At 38.6% G+C, this 19775-nt stretch overlaps 2 protein-coding genes across 3 annotated transcripts; both read right to left on the minus strand.

Moving 5' to 3' along the window:
• Positions 1 to 1674: 1674 nt before the first annotated feature.
• On the minus strand, positions 1675 to 5314 carry odc1 (ornithine decarboxylase 1). Of its 2 annotated transcripts, none has more exons than XM_055160336.1 (11): positions 5165 to 5314; positions 4314 to 4462; positions 4067 to 4191; positions 3805 to 3978; positions 3555 to 3727; positions 3231 to 3447; positions 3069 to 3152; positions 2835 to 2997; positions 2642 to 2757; positions 2355 to 2566; positions 1675 to 2282 (listed from the first exon to the last, which is right to left on the minus strand). In XM_055160336.1, the coding sequence occupies exons 3-11, from the start codon at positions 4160 to 4162 to the stop codon at positions 2150 to 2152; spliced, it is 1368 nt and encodes a 455-aa protein (XP_055016311.1). In that variant the 5' UTR covers positions 4163 to 4191; positions 4314 to 4462; positions 5165 to 5314; the 3' UTR covers positions 1675 to 2149. The 2 variants fall into 2 exon arrangements, with proteins under 2 accessions (XP_055016311.1, XP_020775246.1); XM_020919587.2 differs by having other exon boundaries at positions 2355 to 2569.
• Positions 5315 to 8949: 3635 nt separating this feature from the next.
• On the minus strand, positions 8950 to 19595 carry nol10 (nucleolar protein 10). The gene is made up of 21 exons (XM_020919565.2): positions 19438 to 19595; positions 19066 to 19111; positions 18879 to 18977; positions 18599 to 18676; positions 18488 to 18525; positions 18266 to 18402; positions 18108 to 18173; positions 17966 to 18026; positions 17769 to 17854; positions 17573 to 17651; positions 17334 to 17483; positions 17131 to 17197; positions 15363 to 15415; positions 13720 to 13846; positions 12641 to 12720; positions 12442 to 12540; positions 11482 to 11574; positions 11215 to 11391; positions 9850 to 10157; positions 9566 to 9668; positions 8950 to 9484 (listed from the first exon to the last, which is right to left on the minus strand). Exons 1-21 carry the CDS (start codon positions 19501 to 19503, stop codon positions 9341 to 9343), a joined length of 2157 nt encoding a protein of 718 aa, XP_020775224.1. The 5' UTR covers positions 19504 to 19595; the 3' UTR covers positions 8950 to 9340.
• Between the last annotated feature and the right edge of the window lie 180 nt (positions 19596 to 19775).

Raw genomic sequence — 19775 nt, forward strand, 5'->3', positions numbered from 1 at the left:
TATTTTTGTTTGTTTGTTTGTTTTATAGGAGAAAAGTGTGTCAAGTGTGGTGAAGACCAGTATTCCTCTCCTCAAACAGACAAATGTCTCAATAAAACAGTGAAGTATCTGTGCTGGACAGATCCCTTCAGTGTCATTCTGTCACTTCTGGAGATTCTTGGCCTTGTTATAACTGTCACTTTTGGTGTATTATTCTCTATTCATTTTAACACTCCTGTTGTTAAATCCATTGGTGGTTACTTGTGCGGTCTGGAGATTTTGTCTTTACTGGTGTGTTTTAGCATTGGCTTTACCTTCCCTGGATTCCCAAATCCTACAAAGTGTATGTTGGGCCTTCCCATATTTGGTATAGCCTTTTGTCTTTGTCTATCTTGTATACTGGCCAACTCACTTCAAATATTAGTGGGTTTCAACTTTAACCAAAGGGTGGCTTTTTGGCTGAAGAAACTAAACCAGCCACTGGCAGTGGTGATTCTTGTCCCAGGAATCCAGTTGATCCTAGGTGTTGCCTGGATGTACATCAACCCCCCTAAACCGACTGTACACAAATTTGAATTATATAACATCAATGTCTGTGAAATGAACTGTCTGTGTTTCTATGTAGCCATGTTTGGTTATAATGCTGTTGTTGGACTTGTCTCCTTCATTTGCTCAAAAAGGAAGACAACTCCCAGATCTGTATAAAAATGCAAGCTCAATTGCCATTAGTACGTTGCTGTTCCTAATTATCTGGGCTCTTTTACTTCCAGTTTATATAAATCTGGTTGGTATTTACAAAAGTGTAATTGAGGAAGCAGCTGCAGTCGTATCCAGCTTTAGCATCCTATGTGCTCACTTAGCTCCTAAGTGTTACATCATAGTGTTCAAAAAAGAGCTCAATAATGTAAACGCCATTTCAGAGTACATTAGGAAGCATTATGAGCAGAAGGGCATCCCTGTTGTGAGATCCTAGTAGACAGCCTCTAAACACAATGTAACTGAACCTGAGCAATTGCATTAGGATTGTTGAGCTGGTCTACCAGATGGAGACAGTACATTGCATTAATTTCTTTACACTGTGTACATACTGTCTCATATTAACAATGACACACACCACACTGGTTCTGCCTCTACACTTAAAAAAAAAATCAATCCAGTATCTTTCGTATCCACCTGTGTTTTAATATTGAATATTCAAAGTCAATATTATAAATAATGGAGAGTAACTATGTGCTTTGATGTGAGATCCTAGCAGACAGCCTCAAATGTATGTATATATATATATATATAGTTGTAGTTGTATGTCGACATGCAATTTGTCCACCAGATGGAGACATTGCATCTTAATTTCTTTAAAACCTCACTACTCCTGCCTAATTTTCAATTCATTCATGTCTCTGAAGTCTTTGGAGCACAAAGAAATGTAATTGTAATTTTGAGTTTAAGCGGGAACAAGCACTCTGCAACATTCAGGTTTCAAATCCTGAGTAAATACAATAGTGATTGTCAAAGCTGAAGCATATCTCACAAAAAAAAAGAAAAAAGATTTAGGAACTTGTACTTTGTATTTTACTATCCATTCCCCTCTCAGAGCTGATTTGACTGAGAATAAGTAAAAATACAAAGTGAGCTGTATGGTATGTATGAACAGACTGTATAAACTGACCCATATTGAGTTATTAACACACACCAGACTGGCTGTCTCTACAGTTTTATTTTATTAAAAAAATACAAAAGTTTTTTTTTCCTTTTTAACAAGCTTCCACAGGAAAGCAAAATGAATGTGCAATCCTGTATCTTTCATATCCACCTGTGTTTTAACATTGAATTTTTAAACCCTAATGTGTCAAAATGATAAATAAAGGAGAGTAACCATATGCTTTGAGTGCCTGTTGCGTCAGTATAAGAATACAAGACTGAAGTTCATACTGATATTTAGAAACACAAGTTAAAGATGCATTTCTTAAAATATCAGGTACTTAGCGTCTCTAAAGAAAGTTACTAAAACCTTTGCATCAAAATGTCTCATTTTAAAATGAAAAGAGAACTGTAAAATGCAAGTTCAAAAACAGTATCAAGCTGCCATTGCTGAACAAAAATATGTGCAACATGCATCTCTCCTTGTCAGATAACTGGCCATAATATGAAAGAACTGCTTTAATGGTAGCCTTTAGACCACATGAGTCTGACAGGATTTGGTGGGTAATTCTGCAACACTTTCTCTGCCACAGCACACTGGCATTTCCTGCACACACAACTCTTGAGTTGGAAGGCCTTGGGATGAGATCTTCTGGACATGTTGCCTAAAAACACAAATGTTTTATCCTCAATAATAAAGTCAAAGCAAATGCATTTCCAGTTGTTGAACTCCTTACCATGATGGCCGTGAAATGACATAATGAATGTCCGGTCTTTGGAAGCCATTGAATGTGGAAGACGCAGCCACAGTATAGGCGCCCATGTTCTCAAACACCAACCAGTCTCCCACTTGGAGGTCGGGCAGAGTGCACTGCTCTACTATGCGGTCCAGACCATCACAGGTGGGGCCCCAAATGCTGCAAGGGTACAAGGGCTCATCTGGCTTTGGCTTCTGACAAAGACAGAAAATTATTAAGACTGAGTCAGGCATTATAGATTGAAATATGCAAGACATTATATTTACCTTATGCAGTGAAGGAAGACAGTGAGCATGGTCATACAGAATGCAGTTAAAAGATCCATAAACACCATCGTTGACATAATACATAATGGTCCTATCAGTGGTCCCTTCATCCTCCTCTGTGAAAGCAGCGCAAGCTTTTAAGACAAGCATTTGGAGAGGAAACTTGCACAAAGAACATTTGGACGAAACTTACCATCAGATGCATTGTCATCATCCAAGAGAACTTTCTTAGCAATAATATTCACAACCAGTGTGTAAGCAGATGCCACATAAAAGCGCCCAGGCTCAGCTATGATCTTCAGCTTACTGTCAACAGGGAAGTATTTGTCTAGTGCAGGATTAATTACTGCTGTGATCTAAAAGGGATAGAGATTGGGTTAATAAAATGGCACTAACTTGATGGCATCACTACCAACAATAAACATACCTCTTCAAATTTGAGATCCACATCATCCGAACCAGGAAAGCCACCTCCGATATCCAACAGGTTCATGTTGAAGCCCAGCTCATCCTGAGGTACAAATATTTAGATGCAACATTCACAATAAAAAAAAAAAAAAAACAACTATAGAAACTTGTTGCTGCTTACCCCCATATCAAAAACACAGCGGGCATCACTAATAGCCTGACTGTATGTCAGAGGATCAGTGCAACCACTTCCAACATGAAAACTAACACCAATGACATCCAGGCACAGTTCTTTAGCCTTTTCTAGAAGACCTCTGCAAGCTTTGATTGGGGCTCCAAATTTCACACTAAGGCGACACACTGCCTTTGAATCATCAGTGGCAATACGCAGCACAAGCCTGGAGACAGAAGACAATAACTAACTCTTGTATCCTTTGGGTAACCCACCCCTCTGGAAAATAGACAACAAAGGAACAAGAAAAGCAGCAGACATCTTGTTACTTACTTGGCATTGTCATGGTAGCGGGCTACCTTCATGAGTTCGACTTCACTGTCAAACGTCATCATCCGGACCCCATGGGCAGATGCATACTTTATCTGAGATACTTGTTTGCAGGGGTTTGCATAAATAATTCTGTCTGGATCCACACCCAGAGACTGAACCAGCTGAATCTCGGTCTGAAAAATGTCATGATAAGCAAACAGTTATTTGTACTATCTCTCTTACAAAAAAGTAGTAATTGCAGAATATGCACCTTGCTAGCGCAGTCAAAGCCTGTTCCCAATGATGCAAGCGTGGTGACAACACTCCGACTGTCATTGCATTTGACAGCATAAAACGGAGTGACACGAGGCAGGGCCCTTGCCCAACGCAAGTGTTTTTTCAAGATGTCACCCAAGTCACAGACATAGAAGGCATCTCTGTCATCCTGCAGCAAAAAGGCAAAAAGGTAAGCTACATTTAAAAGGAAACTTTTGACACTGCAATCACATAACAAAATGTTGAGGACAGCTTACTGTTAAGGATGACTCATTGATGTTCTGTTCAATAACATCTCGGGCAGAAAAGCCCTCCTCCAGGAATGAAAAGTCAAGTGCAGCAGTAGGGTTCATGGTCAGTGTTTGAGTTTGTTACAAAGAAGCTGCAAAAACAAAGCAACCCATTGTGAGGTGCCGAGTAGAACCCAGTGCACCAATGTTTACTGAGGCAAAGTGGGTAGGAATATGACCATGTAAGGAATATTTAATGTGAAACTGTACTTACTGGAATATAAAATCAACAGAATCTATTCTGGTTGTTGCTCAGGTGCAGAGAAGCCAAGGGGGTTCACCAGTGAAGTTAAACCCTTTCAAATAAGCCTCCAGGCCAGGGCCTTGCAAGTAGCCAGTGTCTGATTTTCTAGAATGACGATTCTGCGAAATACACACAATTATCAAATATCAAATGACACTTGTTCTCAACCACAATTTAGTAGATACCAGATTCCAATGCAAATACAAAAATAATGCGCATCAGGGCATATGCAGTACTTTAAGCCAGAACATTATAACTGTGTCATGACAATTTGACACCATCTGCCACTGAAACACGCGAGGGCCCGCCCAGCTCTGCCTCAGCCCAATTAGGACGAGGATCCTCCCTCTGAGTCAGGAGAGCCACCGCTACGAGCCAATGGACGGCAAGCAATGGACGAAGACGTCAGAGTCCTGTGCCGGTTCCGGCCATGCGGCAATGTAGGGCGAGAAATGCTAATCTGCGGTATTACAACAGTTTAAGTCTGTCTAACTCAAAAATACAGCCCTAAAGTACAACATTACCTACTACACGATATGGACATTTTACAAAAAAGTGAACTATTAAAACTGTTACGATTACGTAGTAGCGTGCTAAATTGCTAAGCTAGCACCGAAGCCACGCAGTCAAGAAGTTGAAATGAATAAAATACTGTTTCGTTAAGTCATTCTAATAGATAACGTTACCTGTTATTGGTTAGTGGTACAGATTCATTTAACGTCATTCTTTAGAAACGAGTTAACTATAGTTTTTTTTTTTTTGCAAATTACTGGTTACTTTCACCGTATAGCTACCCACCACGGATCAAATATTTCACTCACCTTAAAAAGCATTTACAAAGAGTTGTCCCATTAGATCCGTGTACTGGGTAAATTACAGCAGTTCCCCCTTGGTGAAATCTGCTGCCAGGCTGTCTGCTTCTTCTTCGCGCCGTGAGACTGTAGAAGATCCGGGAAGCCCGCGGTATTTATAGGAGGCCGTTCCCACAGCAACGCAGCCAGATCAAACCGGCCGCCCTCCTCCCTCCCCCACGCGAACCGGTTCATTCCTGTCCCGCATCCTCATGGCGCTCATCAGGAGTCAGGACACAGAGGACAGGAGGGAGGGACGGAATGGGAGTACAAAAGTAGTGGTAACGAAGTAACGGAGCCTGTTCAAACCGGTCTCTCCTTTCATTCTGTGAATAGATACTTTTGGCTTTCCCCCCTCTGTCTCTGGCAAACTTTCAAAAGAGTGTTTCATCTTTTAACTAACAATGGTGTCAAGTTTGAAATCTGTGCCTTTGTCTAAAAGGGAAAAAAGTGTGAAATAGAGTTGAACTTAACTGGCCTTTCAATCATGACAAACGGGTTTTGAAATGAAAAAAATAAAATAAATAATAGGCACTTTCTACAACTAGGCCTATTCCATAGACCTAATCATAGCCACTCACTATGTTTTAGAAATGTTGTTACCTACATGTTTTATTATAAGGCATAGAGGATAGCATCAAAAGGCTACATAAAAAATCCATTGGTGGTAGGCCTTTCCTTTGTTGGGACATAGCCTACTGTTGCACATAGGCCTAACCTAAAAACAACCTATAATTTGTGTGATCTCACCATGGAAAAAGTATCAGTATAAGAACTAGGACAAAGATCCACGTATCCTAATGGCTTTTTCTGATTTTAAAAAACACCATCAAAATTGCATCATTGTAGCCCATTTTTCTATATCAGTCTGTTGTTGTCTGTTTTGTTTTTTCATTGTCCTTTTACTAAACTTCATCAACAACCCTTATAATTCTTTTCACAGATCTGCTGCTTGCAGGCAGGAAGTAAGTGTTCAAGTCACTTCCCACAGATGCTTATCACTGTCATGCAAAATCACAAGATCTAAAACCTAATGGGATTTTTGACTGCTTTATTATTTTTGATTCAGTTATTTTGCTAATTACAACAATAGGTCCCATTCTCTTCCCCCGAGTATAAAACCTATTTTTATTTTATTTTTCAGCACGCTATCAAGGCCAATCCTGTTTGACCGTGGCATAATGAAACTGGAGGGTAACTTATCTTTTAACATTGTTTGGTTTGAAAGATAAGCCTTTTGTTGTAGTAGGCCTAAACAAAATGTGACAACAACAAATGTGAATAATTTTGAACAATGTAGCTTTGAATACCATTTCAGTTTTAATGTTTCTAAGAGAGTAAGTTTTTGAGTATAAGTAGGATGTTTTGACTGATGTGTTGCTCTGTGTCTTCCACTGTATATCACTGTTGCAAAACCAAGAAATGGCACTTTTTAGGCTGCATTTACCGGACCTCATCCACCTGGTCAGAAAGAGCAGGCTAGACTTGGTGCCCTCATTTGAAAACTCAGATTACATTGCATCTTAATTTCATATACAGAACTCTTCAGGGATATCATCATGGAAAGCATAAAACATAAAGACTAAAAGAATCCAGGTGAGATGTCTAGACTATTTTATGAGGTATACACTAACAATGGGTGGTTTGTAATTAGGGTCACACTGGATCTGGCAAAGCACCACGGGACCATATACAAAGGAAGCAAATGAAAGGTTTAACATGGCTTATGGAACCGTTGTGTGGTATTTTTAGATGCGTGACTGCACACCCACAGCATCTTAAAGGCAAACATATGCACTGACATCATGCTCTATGGGTTACAGTGTTAAAGTATGCTATATTTCCTAGGTTTGGGAGTGGAACGAATCACCAAGCAGGCTGTATCTAGACAAACAAAAATACAGAAGATTGTGTTTCCTTTGAAGTAGTTTCCTTAATGTAGTTGTAATGGGGGAAAATTTTGTAGGCCTATCATATAAAATGTATAGAAATATGGTATTACATTATCAAACAATAAAATGCAGCCATGAGAATCATTGTCAACCCTTATGTCAGGTCCAACTTTGTATGCAAAATAAATTAATGCTATGAGGCCTATATTTTACAATCGAAAGGAAACAAATATAATATTGTAATGAATTATTATATTAACTAAAACTCTAGAGCAAGAAATATCATGCAGTTGACCCAGTTGTCAGCCCTGATGTGATGAGAGCAAAGTTGTTTTATCTCTCCTGTGCTGGCTCATCATTTTTGGTCTTCTTTCAAGGTTGAGTTGTCCGGTCATTTCACTGGGCAGTGTGAAGACTGAAAAAAAACTTGTACCGACATTTTCACTGGAACATCTTTTGTGGCTCCAGGGATTGGCCCGGAGTAACAAGCAGCATCAGCGTTTTTCACTACAGCTTTGATCCTGTTGGAAGAAAGGCCTGTACCAGAGACTCTTCATTCATTCCCATTCAGGATTTAGGGAGAAGTAAAGGTGTATAGTCAAATGTTTAATAGTATATCTAAGATCTAGCTCATACAAAGAATGCATGTCTTTTCAGAAACTAAAATATTTTAAAATATGTATGAATAAAGGACCTAAAACCATCTAGCTGTTTGGTTCAGTATAATGACCAATTTGTGAATTCAACATAACAGCACTATTGTCTTTAAAAATTAAACTACTGCCATAGTTCTAAAGATGTTACTATGTTACACATAGAAATTCACAAATTGTATTTTAACATTATTTTCTTGATATACAATGGTGTTTCAACATAACAGTTTGTTCCCTCAGCTACCATCCTTGTGAAGAAATGTTGCTGTTTTGAATAGTTTGATTATGTGTGTCGGTCATGTTATTATCCAAACTGTACTGATGGCAAACATTAAAACTGCTGCAAAACAAATCTACCTACGGGTACAAATAAAGTCAACTGGACTGAACTAAAAAAAAATCTTTTAGGTCCTGACCTATTTATCACTGCTCTTAAATCCTATTTCAAACCTAACCAATATTCAGAGCGTGTTGTTGACACCTGTGAGACATAAACACAGACCTCCTAATGGTTTAAGTGGATTTAAGTGTAGAGCCTTGACTGACCCACAACCCTCAGTTACCCTGGATGAATTCAATTAACACAACAAACATGAACTCCAGGCACATGGCTTCCTGTTAGCAGCTCATTTCTATGTAAAATGTGGATGTCTCTTGCCACCAACAGTTTAAGCTATTAGCCAGCCCAGTACTCAGGCCAGTTTTTGTTCATGTGTCTAGAAATATAGTCACAGTAGCCAATTAAAATAACCAAAAAATGCACTTTTAAACAATTTTGTTTGGATGTTTAGTTTGATTCTTTTCCCGCCTTGAAACTAAAGAAGCTCAAGTCTACTACAATTCAACATCAAAGTGAGTTCAAACAAGCCACTGATGCCATACTCCTCCTTCACTTTTTAAAAAGGGGCCGAGTCCTGAATCAGACACTCCGGCAGCAGGGAGAGCAGGCAGAGGGGGAAGGGAAGGACACCCAAGAAGTTCTGGTATTTCCAAGAACTGCAGCAGTTGGCTGAGGGGGAAAAAACTCACTTTTCTCCACCCCTTTACGCACGTCTGATGTAACTACTCCTAAGCCCGGGAGAATGTAATGCTTGTATAGACGCTATAAGGTAACATCAGCATATAGGAGGAATGTGTTTCAGAGTACAACCTTAATAATTAATTACAATTAACTGTTTTTTCATGCTATGAAAAATTACAGTCAGTCAAGTTTGTTTTGTACCAAATATAATATAGTACATATTAATCCAATTTTAAACAATGAGACAACAAGTCTTCTTAAAACTTGTTACACAAATAGTCACACAAAAAAATATACCAACAACATTAGAAAGAAAGCATTGGTGTACCCCAATGAATTTTAAAAACCTCCTAAATGGCCTACTCAGTCACAATTAATTTGTCCATTTTCAAAAATGAAATTAAACATTTTAATCCATGCTTATAATGCGCATGGCATTGCCCTGTTTGCAGAGCCCTTCCACAAACATGTCCATTTGTTACAGTCAGTCTTGCCTAGTGCTGAGGCTCCCACACGCTTCACTTGTAAGGCATCTCTGAGTGAAAGATCAGATTTGAGGATAGACTTTTAACAGGACACCTCAAAATCGACCTCGTCCTCGTCCCCTCCCTCTCCCACGGCCCCTCCCTGTGGCGCTGCTCAGGTGCCCGGCCGACCGCCTCAGCTTCTTCCTCTCTGCGTGGTGGTCTCTCTCCGCCTGCTGCTGCTTCTTCTGTTGCTCCGACTAAAAGCAAAGAGAAATGTTTCAGAAAGCTCCAAGAGATTCTGGTCTATTTTAGTATGTTTTAGCATTATTGTATTATACTTTTTTAAGAGTGAAAGTGAGTTGTTTGCTTCCCACTGCTGTGTCAGCCATGTTGCTTATTCCAGAGTTCTCTTCCAGCTTCAGGCGCTCCTCCAGAGATGCCCTAGGAAAAAAAAAAAACATATCTTAATACCCTTATAGGATTCCTGTTAAATGTTTTATTACAGTGAGAATTCAGCCAAAGTAATCAAATATCAATATTTCATGATCCAAGACACCTGTCAGTGACATCTGATTTTAATTTAAATCCAAAAACGTCACCAATTACAGTATTTATTACATACTTTTGGAGTTTCTGCTTGTGGGCCATGTCATTAAAACTGCGGAACTCTTCTCCAGTTTTAATCTGATAGAATTGAGGTTGGTTGATCTTCTTTGCTGTGGGCATATTGGGTCTGGATACTCCGTTCTGCTCCCGGTTCAGTAGGACAGTGTTGCGGTCAGCATCCTTCCTCTCTTGTATGCGGCGCTCGCGATCTTCCTGTCTCAGAAGTCGTCTCTGCTCCCTCACCTCCTCCACCCAGCTCTTATCATCATCTGAGCTTTCCTCCTCTGAACTGGGACGACCTTCAGGCTCTTCTTCCTCAGCCTCCTGGACAGTCGGACACAATGGGCAAATGTCAATTAACTCCAATGTCTACACTATATAATAACACTTCAGCTTGTTAATTCATGGTCAGATTCAATAGTTTGTTGTTTGAGATGCTGCCTTTCTTTACTAATTAAAAGGCCTATATTACACGATTTTCTGAACTATGTTATAATGTTGTATTGTCATGTGAAAAACATACCTAGAGATGTGTTGTGTTTCATTCACACATGTTTAACACACAAACTCTGCATATTTATAAACAGAAAACACCCCGTTTCACCTGTTGATGTCATGTGATAATACAGGAAGTGCGTCACAACTCCATACACCTTTGCTAGAATTATTTAGATAATTTCAGACCTGGAATTGCCATTCTCAACTGAACAAAAGGTAAAAGGTAGCTGCTAACATGAAAACTACCGCTCCATGACATCACAAGGTGGAACAGAGCCTTTTGAGCTTTGGAAATGTAGACAGAATAATAAAAGGATTACTCATACATGTGTGAATGAAAGAAAACACAACTCTAGAGATGTTTTTGATGAGGTAACAACATTCTAACATGACTTAGAGATCACAAGAGTCAACACAACACAGTCAATACAATTATTCATAAAATAAGTGCAAATGTTATAAACAGTAGAACATATAGGACGGGATTATTTACATAACTGATAATTGATGCGTATGTAAGAACTAAAAAATACTCAATGTCGTGACCATTTTAGAAGTAAAGTTACACTCCTCCCCAAAAATCAACGTAAGTGTTAATTGCCATTACGTCACGTCTTCTCATCGTCATCTAATCAGCCACGCCCTTCATCGCAATGTTTTCTGCTGGGATATGAGCACCAAAGATGACTCATTCAACAAAGCTTACTAATATCTTTTCTTTGTGTCTATCTTTATTTATCAGGTACTATGAATGTAAGAGAAGGATTTCACCGTAGTTTGGCAAGACGCCCGTGATTCAGAATAATTGTAAAACCATGATCTTCCTTCCACAGGGTATTGTAACATCCTTTTTTTTTAACACTATGAACCTGTCTATCATTACCTCTTGAGCAGCTGCAGCCTGCTGTGAAAGCAACTTCAGTTTCTTCTTCCTCTTTTGGCCAACTTTAGATACGATGGGGTTGAGAAGGCGGAACTCCTCACTCTGCTCATCCACCTGATAGTCTGGGTTCTCAAACATCACCTTAAAACGATCGTCACCCAGAATACTAGGAACGGCCTGCAAATCCAATATGGATTAAAGCAGAATGAAATGAGTGATGTCAGTGATGTGTCATGGCAGGTAGTAAACAAAACAGAACATGCAGACCTTTCCTTTCTTCTTCCTAGAAGCAAGTTCTGCCTCGTCATCACCCTCCTCCATCAGCTTCAGTGCCAGCTCCTTGTTGACCTTGGGCAATTTCTGGTAAATCCAGAGCAAAATGTCAACCAGACATTTGTGCCACAGAAAATAACAGGATTACAAAATATTCTGTGTCTGCTAAAACAGTTGTTTATAGAGTTTAGAGGTTTATAGGACAGTAGTAAGCCTAGTTAGTAAGATATTAATTTCCCTGGATGACACATTTAAACTGGGGTTAAGATAAAAAAAAAAAATACTGTTGCCTCTATAGCTTTTGATGTTTGACACTTGAGTACAATTAATTTGTACACATAATAGTTACTGACATTATGTATTGAACATAAAAAAGTCCATTCCGTCCATTTAGTTAAGTTACTATTTAGTTACTAATTTCACAGAAATATAGTTAAGATCATTATACTTAAGACAAAAACAAAAAAAAATGTTACTTCCTGTTTGGAAATTGTGCAAAAAAGGTTGGGGAATGCTGCTCTAATGTACAAAGTAATGATCTAACAAATACAAATAGAAGAAAAAATCTTTATTTGGTTGAAATAATATATTAAGTATTAAAAAAAATGTACGTAAATTGTGCCAATTGTTTGGATATAATTCTACCTAGTACGATGTCATCAGTGTGTTTAGACCTCTCTGCTTCCTGTAATTGTCAAAATATTTTCATAAATTTCTTCTTATTTGGTGTAAAACTATCATTTATATTTACAATAGTTTTAATACTAACAAATTAAGTAAAAATTAGAAATCAAAATGTCATAAGCACTTTAAAATATTCATAGATCATTAAATCTGAGTGTTTATTTTATCATTATATTATTATTGTTGTTATTATGTACCTGTGCAGCACTTTGGAAACTGTTTGTTTATCAAATGTGCTATATAAATAAAGCGGACTGGATTGGATCTTACTGTTAACTGCACTCTCTGGGTCCTGGACTCTTCAATCTTCTGCCGAATCTTATCTTTACGGTATTCCTCATAAGCAAATGGATTTGCCATGCTTTTAACCTGCAATTATCAAATAAAAGAGTTTAATTAAGTAAAAATATTAAATGAAGAATTGACTGAAAGTGGAATATTTTCATGTATTAGTTGCGGGACAACACACCTTGTGATAAAGCCTGATGTCCATGAAAAAGCCATGCATGTAGGCTCTGAGCAGAGGGGATCCCACAAGATGAGACAACCCTGAGAAAAAATACAGCAGGTTGATATGTCCCTTATAGAGGAAACTATGGGTTTATGCAACATGTATAAAAGGGATTAAATGGATTTTGTATAACTAATGAACAGTATGACGCAAGTATTTTAACTCTAATTTTATGTATGAGAAGGTAGTAAATCTTAAATGCAAATCATCTTATCCAAGCCAAATAAGAACAGGATCCTATTTGCAACTGCGTGTGAATTGCTGTGACACTTCCACTGGGTAAACTGCTAAAAGTCAGTGGGACAGAGTGAGTGGAAGGGAGAGCCCGAGGGGAGACAGTACATGTAGCAGCAGTGGGCCCAGGGTTACATAAGACAGGAGCATTACGCAGCTTCTGTAAATCAACACGGCTGTCGCCCCTCTCACACCTCCTGCACCTCCTGCCCCTCCTGCCCCCTTCTCTCCTTTATTCCACAGCAGCCAACCACTTTTCGTCTTCTTGTCATTTGATCTCTTTACTGCTGAGCCTGCATTCCAATGTTCATTCAACCCTTCCAGTAGCTGCAGCTCTCTCCCTGGCGATTCTTCACCCCACACACACCATTTGACCCCTTTCTACAGGTCTGGCTTCAAAGTTTAAATCTTTAATATAGTTACAAATACCAAGTTGTCAAAAATCCATAGACTTATTAATCAATACCCAGATAGTAATCAATACTAGGTAATAGTAGAAGTAGGGTGACCGCATGATGAAGTTATAGAAACTGTTTCCTCTTTGCTATGATATAATATGATATAATATGATATAATATGATGTGTGTGCTACTGTGTCCAAAAAAATTTCCCTTGTGGATCAATAAAGTTTGTCTAAGTCTTACTACTTTATTCTGTGTTCGACCACTATAATATTGAGCATTGCTGATTGGTTTTAAGTATATTTCTTTTTCCTTATTACCTAAAGTGTTTTTGTATTGTGAACACTGACAGATGCTTTCATAGACTGATAGATGCTAAATAGATTACTCCCAATGACCCACCTAAGTTTTCCAGATCCTTGCGAGTGACAAACTTGTAGTCATCATAAACCGTGCTCTCCGGACTCTCCTCGAGCTCCTCGGTGAGGTTGTCGAGGAATGAGCACCATCGCGGTGCTGGGCCCAGAGCCTAAACACACACGTGGTTCAGATTTACATGACTACAACACACAAGTCAATTTAAGTCAGACACACAACTGATTCATACATACAGTACTAGAGATCGTGCAGGGCTGGGCAGTATATATGTATTGTATTGTATTGTATTGTATTGACCAATTGCAATGTTCAATTTGATTTGATCTTGTTTGACTAAAAAACTATAAATATGCCTTTTATTATCAATTCCCAGAAAGTGACAATTTCCAGAAATAGTTCAGTTTCTTCCTCCCAAGTCTGAAGTCTGCTCCAAACATATCACTCTAAACCACATGCTTTTATTGACAGACGAATCAGTGTATTGGTTAAACTTTAGAAGAAGTTAGACCCACATCAACACCACTACATTTCACAGACACATTTTAGTTGTTTTAAGTGATAACAAATTCACTACAATATCCTACTTTCATAGAATGGTTGAATATAAGCAAGATACAAAATTTGTTACATCATTACATTCATTAGCTCATCTGCTCAAAAGTCAAACTGGGCTTAACAAATACTATGGACTGTAGAGATAACTTCTATGAGTTGCACTGTTGACTGAGCTCATCACATGGGGGCAAAGTCCAGCCTGCCAACCACTGTTTGTGAACTGAACTACTAAGAAATATTGATCAACTAACAATAATATAAATGAAACGGGTAATCCAACAAGAAAAAAACTGTAAATAAATTAGGACTGAAACAAGTTAACTGATTAATTGCAACGAATCAAATCATTAAGATTGTTTTTCAGAATTTGCCATGTGAGAGATGTTTTATGACATGACCTAGAACAGAAAAGTGTGTTTTAAATAATAACACATTTTGCTCTCAATATATTCTATGAAGATGTTCTCAAGCAACATTTCTTCTCAAGCAACATTTAATCAAAGAATAACTACCAACTTAGTGGGAGCCCTAAAATAAATTACCATAATTAATTTAGTTGGGTTTCCCTAAATACGGTTTTGGGACAAATCAAAGAACAGAGCTCACTTCGGTCAGTACATTATGTGGCAACGCTACACAGAGAATGACATCATATCCTCAGAGTTTAAGTAGAAGCAAACGTGTGATCTCTGGGGAGCTCTGAACATCTCTCCAAATTGGCCCCAGCACAAAGAGTGAAAAACCACAATCCAAACACTATCGTAAAAATGCCTGTGTTTCAGATCATGAGGGAAACAGAGCGTCTGACTGTCTGATAGAGGTCAAGGGAACTCAAGATCGCTGTGTCTGTGTTATGTCTAAACTGAACACATTTACACATTTACAATAAACACAAGCTTCTCCAAAAAAGGCAGGCATTCAAGGTATGCATAAAATCATGTGTCAGTGGGGGTATCAACAACCTTTGTCAGCATGGGACACATAGACCTTGTCCCCAGTTTAAAGGGTAAAATTAAATTCTTTAGTATTTAGTAGAAAGTGGTGTATTTGTAACTCATGACATAAAATGTGCAGAGAAAAGCTCAAAGCAATATTTATTTGTATTAACTTACAGGGATGTAGAATGTACTCATTTTAGGATCTTCATTGGCAGTGAAGAGCATACCTGTAAATGAGATGCAGAATCAGACATGTTGCATAATAAAATGTATCTTAACAGTGACATAACTTGTTCAAACCTGTACAGCTTTAAAACTTTTCACACCACCTTAAGGCATTAGCTTTCATAGTACCACCAGATTTGAATTAGGGCCAAACTAGGTTTAAGATACAGAACTTCTACCAAAGAAGACAAAAAAAAGGGCTCAAATGCACACAAGATTAAAGGTTGTATGGAGGATGTTTTTTTTGTTTCAAATTGTCAATGATAGCATTATAGAGATGCAGTAGCCTTGTAATTATGATGACCAAAAAAAAGAGAATAAAAATTCATCAACTCTGGACGTGGTGGGGCTAAACATTTGCCAATAGATAACGACATTGCCTCGTTATCTGTTAGCTGACAGGCTGTCAATCAATCTCCCTACGTTTCTAGCGTAACTGACTTGCCTGCGCGCCGCCGGTACGTGGTTTACGTACGCCTGTCACGCAGTCCACAGACGCAAGCCGCACAGACGCTGTTTACTCCACCAACGCAACAGTTCTTAGCGGCTTTTTTTTTTACCTATATCGTCCTCGCAGTTAACACAAAGTTTGTTGCAATGGCAGACAAGAATCCAGGAGCAGTTCGCCGCAAAAGAAAGTCCGTTTTTGAGATTGCTGAAAGAAGAAGACAAGGGGAAAAGCAGCGAAGCCAAACTAAGGTGATTCTTGAAGATTCATTCCAGCGATGGCGCAACTGAAGCAGACGCAGGGTCTAAAGACTGACGCATTGGTCGCCAAATTACTCTTTATTTCCAAGAGCTAGACAAACGTTTTTCAGGACACGAAAGCGATATCCTATGTCTGAAAACGTAATTTTCAAGGCAAAGAAAGAGTCCGCTTGCTGCTGCGTGTTGTAGCTAGTTCATTCGCACTGAATCTCCGCGCACCCTTCTTTGCACCCCTTTCCTGCTCCTGTCCCCGCTGCCCGTTCCGCTCTTCCCCCTGCTCCTCACTTCTCCGGGCACGGCATCTCCGCGTACCGCTCCCCTCTCCTCTCTCCTCTCCCTTCTCCGCTCTTCCCGCTGCTCCTCACTTCTCGTCCGCGCACGAAATGTCCACGCACCCGCTCCCCCCGCTCCTCACTTCTCCGTCTTGCCTAACCAACACTGTAGTTAGTTGTTTACAAGTCATGTGCAGCGCACCGGCTGTAAACAAACCTGTTTCTGGCATAAGGAGGAGGCGGGAGGAGGCGTTTCTACGTAGGGAGCTGTAGGGGAGGGGGGGTGGTTTCACGCATGCGCAACATTTGAAAAAGGACAAACAGTCGCTGGATTTCTCATTCCTTGGAAAATCCTCTATACAACCTTTAAGCAACCACTACAACTACAGAGTACCTCCCATTCCACTAGATGGAGCTCCAGTTTTAGTATATCTGGTAAAAAGTATTCTGAGCCCTGCCAGTGAATATTAAAAAGAATGATGCCATCTTCTGGTGCAAAGCAAAACACATAGTACAGTACTAAGTGGAAAATAAATGGTTTGATGTGTCCATGGGCAAGACACTTCACCCACAATGGTGATCAGACACCAGAATGGAAATAGTATTTTTGTAAAGTCAACCTGAGAGCAACTGTGGTTACATATGTTACATAGGTTACTAACACTATGTGTGAAGTGAATAATTGACTACTATAAAGAGAAGCTTGTAAAAACTAAATAAATATGAAGGATTCTTACCGGACTTTGGATACATGCAGACATCATTGATGTTGGTCGGAGGCTGAATAGAGGAGAACACTTTGCCCTTTGACAAAAAGAAGATTAGACAAATATCATTTTTAATAGCTTCAAATCAAATCAAATAAATCAAGTTTGAAGTTAGAGCATTAGCATATAGCTGAATTATTATTATTATTATTACACTTTTTAGTCTTTCTTACCGAGTCTTTATTCCACATTTTTATTATCTTGGAATCAGCAGAGACCACCAGATCAAGAGGGTCATGGAAGTTTAGAGATTTGATTGGAAGATTGTAGAAGTGGTCTTTAACCAGGAGCGGCTGACTAGAGCGCAGGTCATACAGCAGAACCTTAAAAAGGAAAACAAAACAAAACTGTTTTTAGTTTCAGTTATCTTGAGATTGGAAAAATTCATTTAATCAAATATAATCGATCTCACCTGTCCAGTGCTGGTCCCAACTGCCATTGTGAGAGACCCATTGAACTTCAGGGCACTAACTGAAGGCAAAGCTTGAACTCTGTCAGAATAAAAATGGGTGTTATGTCTCAATAGTAAAAAGAGAGTAAAAAGACACATATTCATAAACGTATATTAATAGTATGATGTGAGTTCCTATTATATTGGCCTAGCTTACTCTGTTCCCTCGGTGACACTGCTAAGGGCACAGTCCAATAGACCGACACGATTTCTCACTCGGGGGTCCCAGCACTCCACCCTACCCTTAAAATAAAAGAAGTTCAAGTCAACCAATGCTCTTCTAGTATGACAGTAAATAAATAAAGTGTTCACAATAATGTTTCAAGTGTGTATCAAGCAATTGAGAGCACTTACCTCAGATGTTCCAGTGGCAAATAATTGATGAACAGGGTTGATATCGCAGACATTGTGCTCGCTAATTGAAAAGTAAAACATAAGATACATAAACGTAAAGACTAAGATAAATAAAATGCCTAAAAATGTGTCTGCTACATACACAGCATCTGTCTGAAGAGAGTTCAGAAAGCGCCCTTGCTCCAGATTCAGCCTGTATACCTCAGATCTGGAATAAAACCAGTGTCAATAAATTCACATGTGCAACAAAAATGCATCAAAATTTCTTTCCATTTCTAAATAAATAAAATAAGCCTTTACCCTGAGCCAACAAAATAAAGATCACATGATGGATAATGGTATGAAAAGTCTCTCCCAAACTTTGGAATCCGCGTCTTGTAGTAGTGTCCATGTTGCGAGTGGAATTCGACATAACGGTCACAGTGGAGGAACACTAACTGCACAAACAGAACATAACTTTTTTTTTCTGGACTTAACATAATACACAGATCAATTTGATATATATATTTTATTATGCCTCACCTTAGAGTAGTCATCGGACAAGATGTCAAAAGCCACAACTATAATAAAGACAAAAAAAATCAAAGGTCTTGGAGTTTTAAAGGCTAATAAAAATACTGTGATTGTACATACCATCTGAATCTAAACATCGCTCAAACTTCAGAGACAACTGATACGTATCATAACATCGTATCCTGGGTTTGTATGTCCCTGAAAATTAATGAAACAAAATGTAAATGTGCATTTCCCTTTCAAGTTTTTCTAGCTTTTTGGTTGAGGGTTGCGATTAAAATATTTGTGCATCAAATGAAAGAAACAAATAAACTACTGATAATGACGGACAACACCAATACATTTTGATTGAAAAAGGATGGAATATGTATGAATTTATTTTATACTGATCACGTTTTACCTGCAGCCAGAATGTACTGCCCATCCCTTGAGACTTTAATAGAGGTGCACACTGTAGGCATTTCAAAATCCTGAATGAGCTCGATCCTCCGTTGAATGTCTGCAAAAACGAAAAAATAAATAATAAAAGGTAACTGTCATAGTAACTTAACATTAAATTGTACTGATAAGAATAAAAGCCTACTCACCAACATCTTTCTTTTGAAGTTGTCTCTTTTTTCTGTCTGATAACCACTGGGGGGCAGAGGACAAAGTGATGTTATTATAATAAAATAACACCAAACTGAGTATTTATAATTATGTTCTTAGAACTATGTTGGAAGGATAATGAGATAATGTCCCCAAGCAAATCAAGTCAGGCTTACAGTCCATCTATTTTCATAATATCCTCATTTATTATTGAGTGCAACAGTTGAATACGGACTTAATTGAATGGCAATAGAATGACTCAATAATTTAGACGTTTAAAGACATTTCTCTAGTCTTATTATAGTAGATACACGTGAATGTGAAAGCTCAATGGCCAGGTGAAGCTGTCCTACATTTTAAATATCTCTTACCTCAGGAAGGGACTTTCCGTGGCTTAAATTATAAATCTTCACGTCATTTATACTGGAGATCTGCATTGTTAAAGGTTTAGATTATTGCTGTCACACATAATTAAACACAAGTATACTCCGGCGAACCCACGTTGCTGCATCGCAGCAAAACAGGAAGTAGAGCGTTCTTCCAAATAGGTCCGTGTGGAAACCGATGCACGTGCAAACTTTCCTACTTCATTCATTGTGCTTTATTAATTTAAGATTTAAACTCAGCACACAATTAGTTACTCTACTACTACTGTTTTAATAATGATCGGTTCGGTAGTCATACGTGTAAGTTGACGTATTTTCTGTTG

This window comes from Boleophthalmus pectinirostris, unplaced genomic scaffold, assembly GCF_026225935.1.
Source record: "Boleophthalmus pectinirostris isolate CB_2022bp ecotype Guang Dong unplaced genomic scaffold, ASM2622593v1 HiC_scaffold_10, whole genome shotgun sequence".
Taxonomy (NCBI): Eukaryota; Metazoa; Chordata; class Actinopteri; order Gobiiformes; family Gobiidae; genus Boleophthalmus; species Boleophthalmus pectinirostris.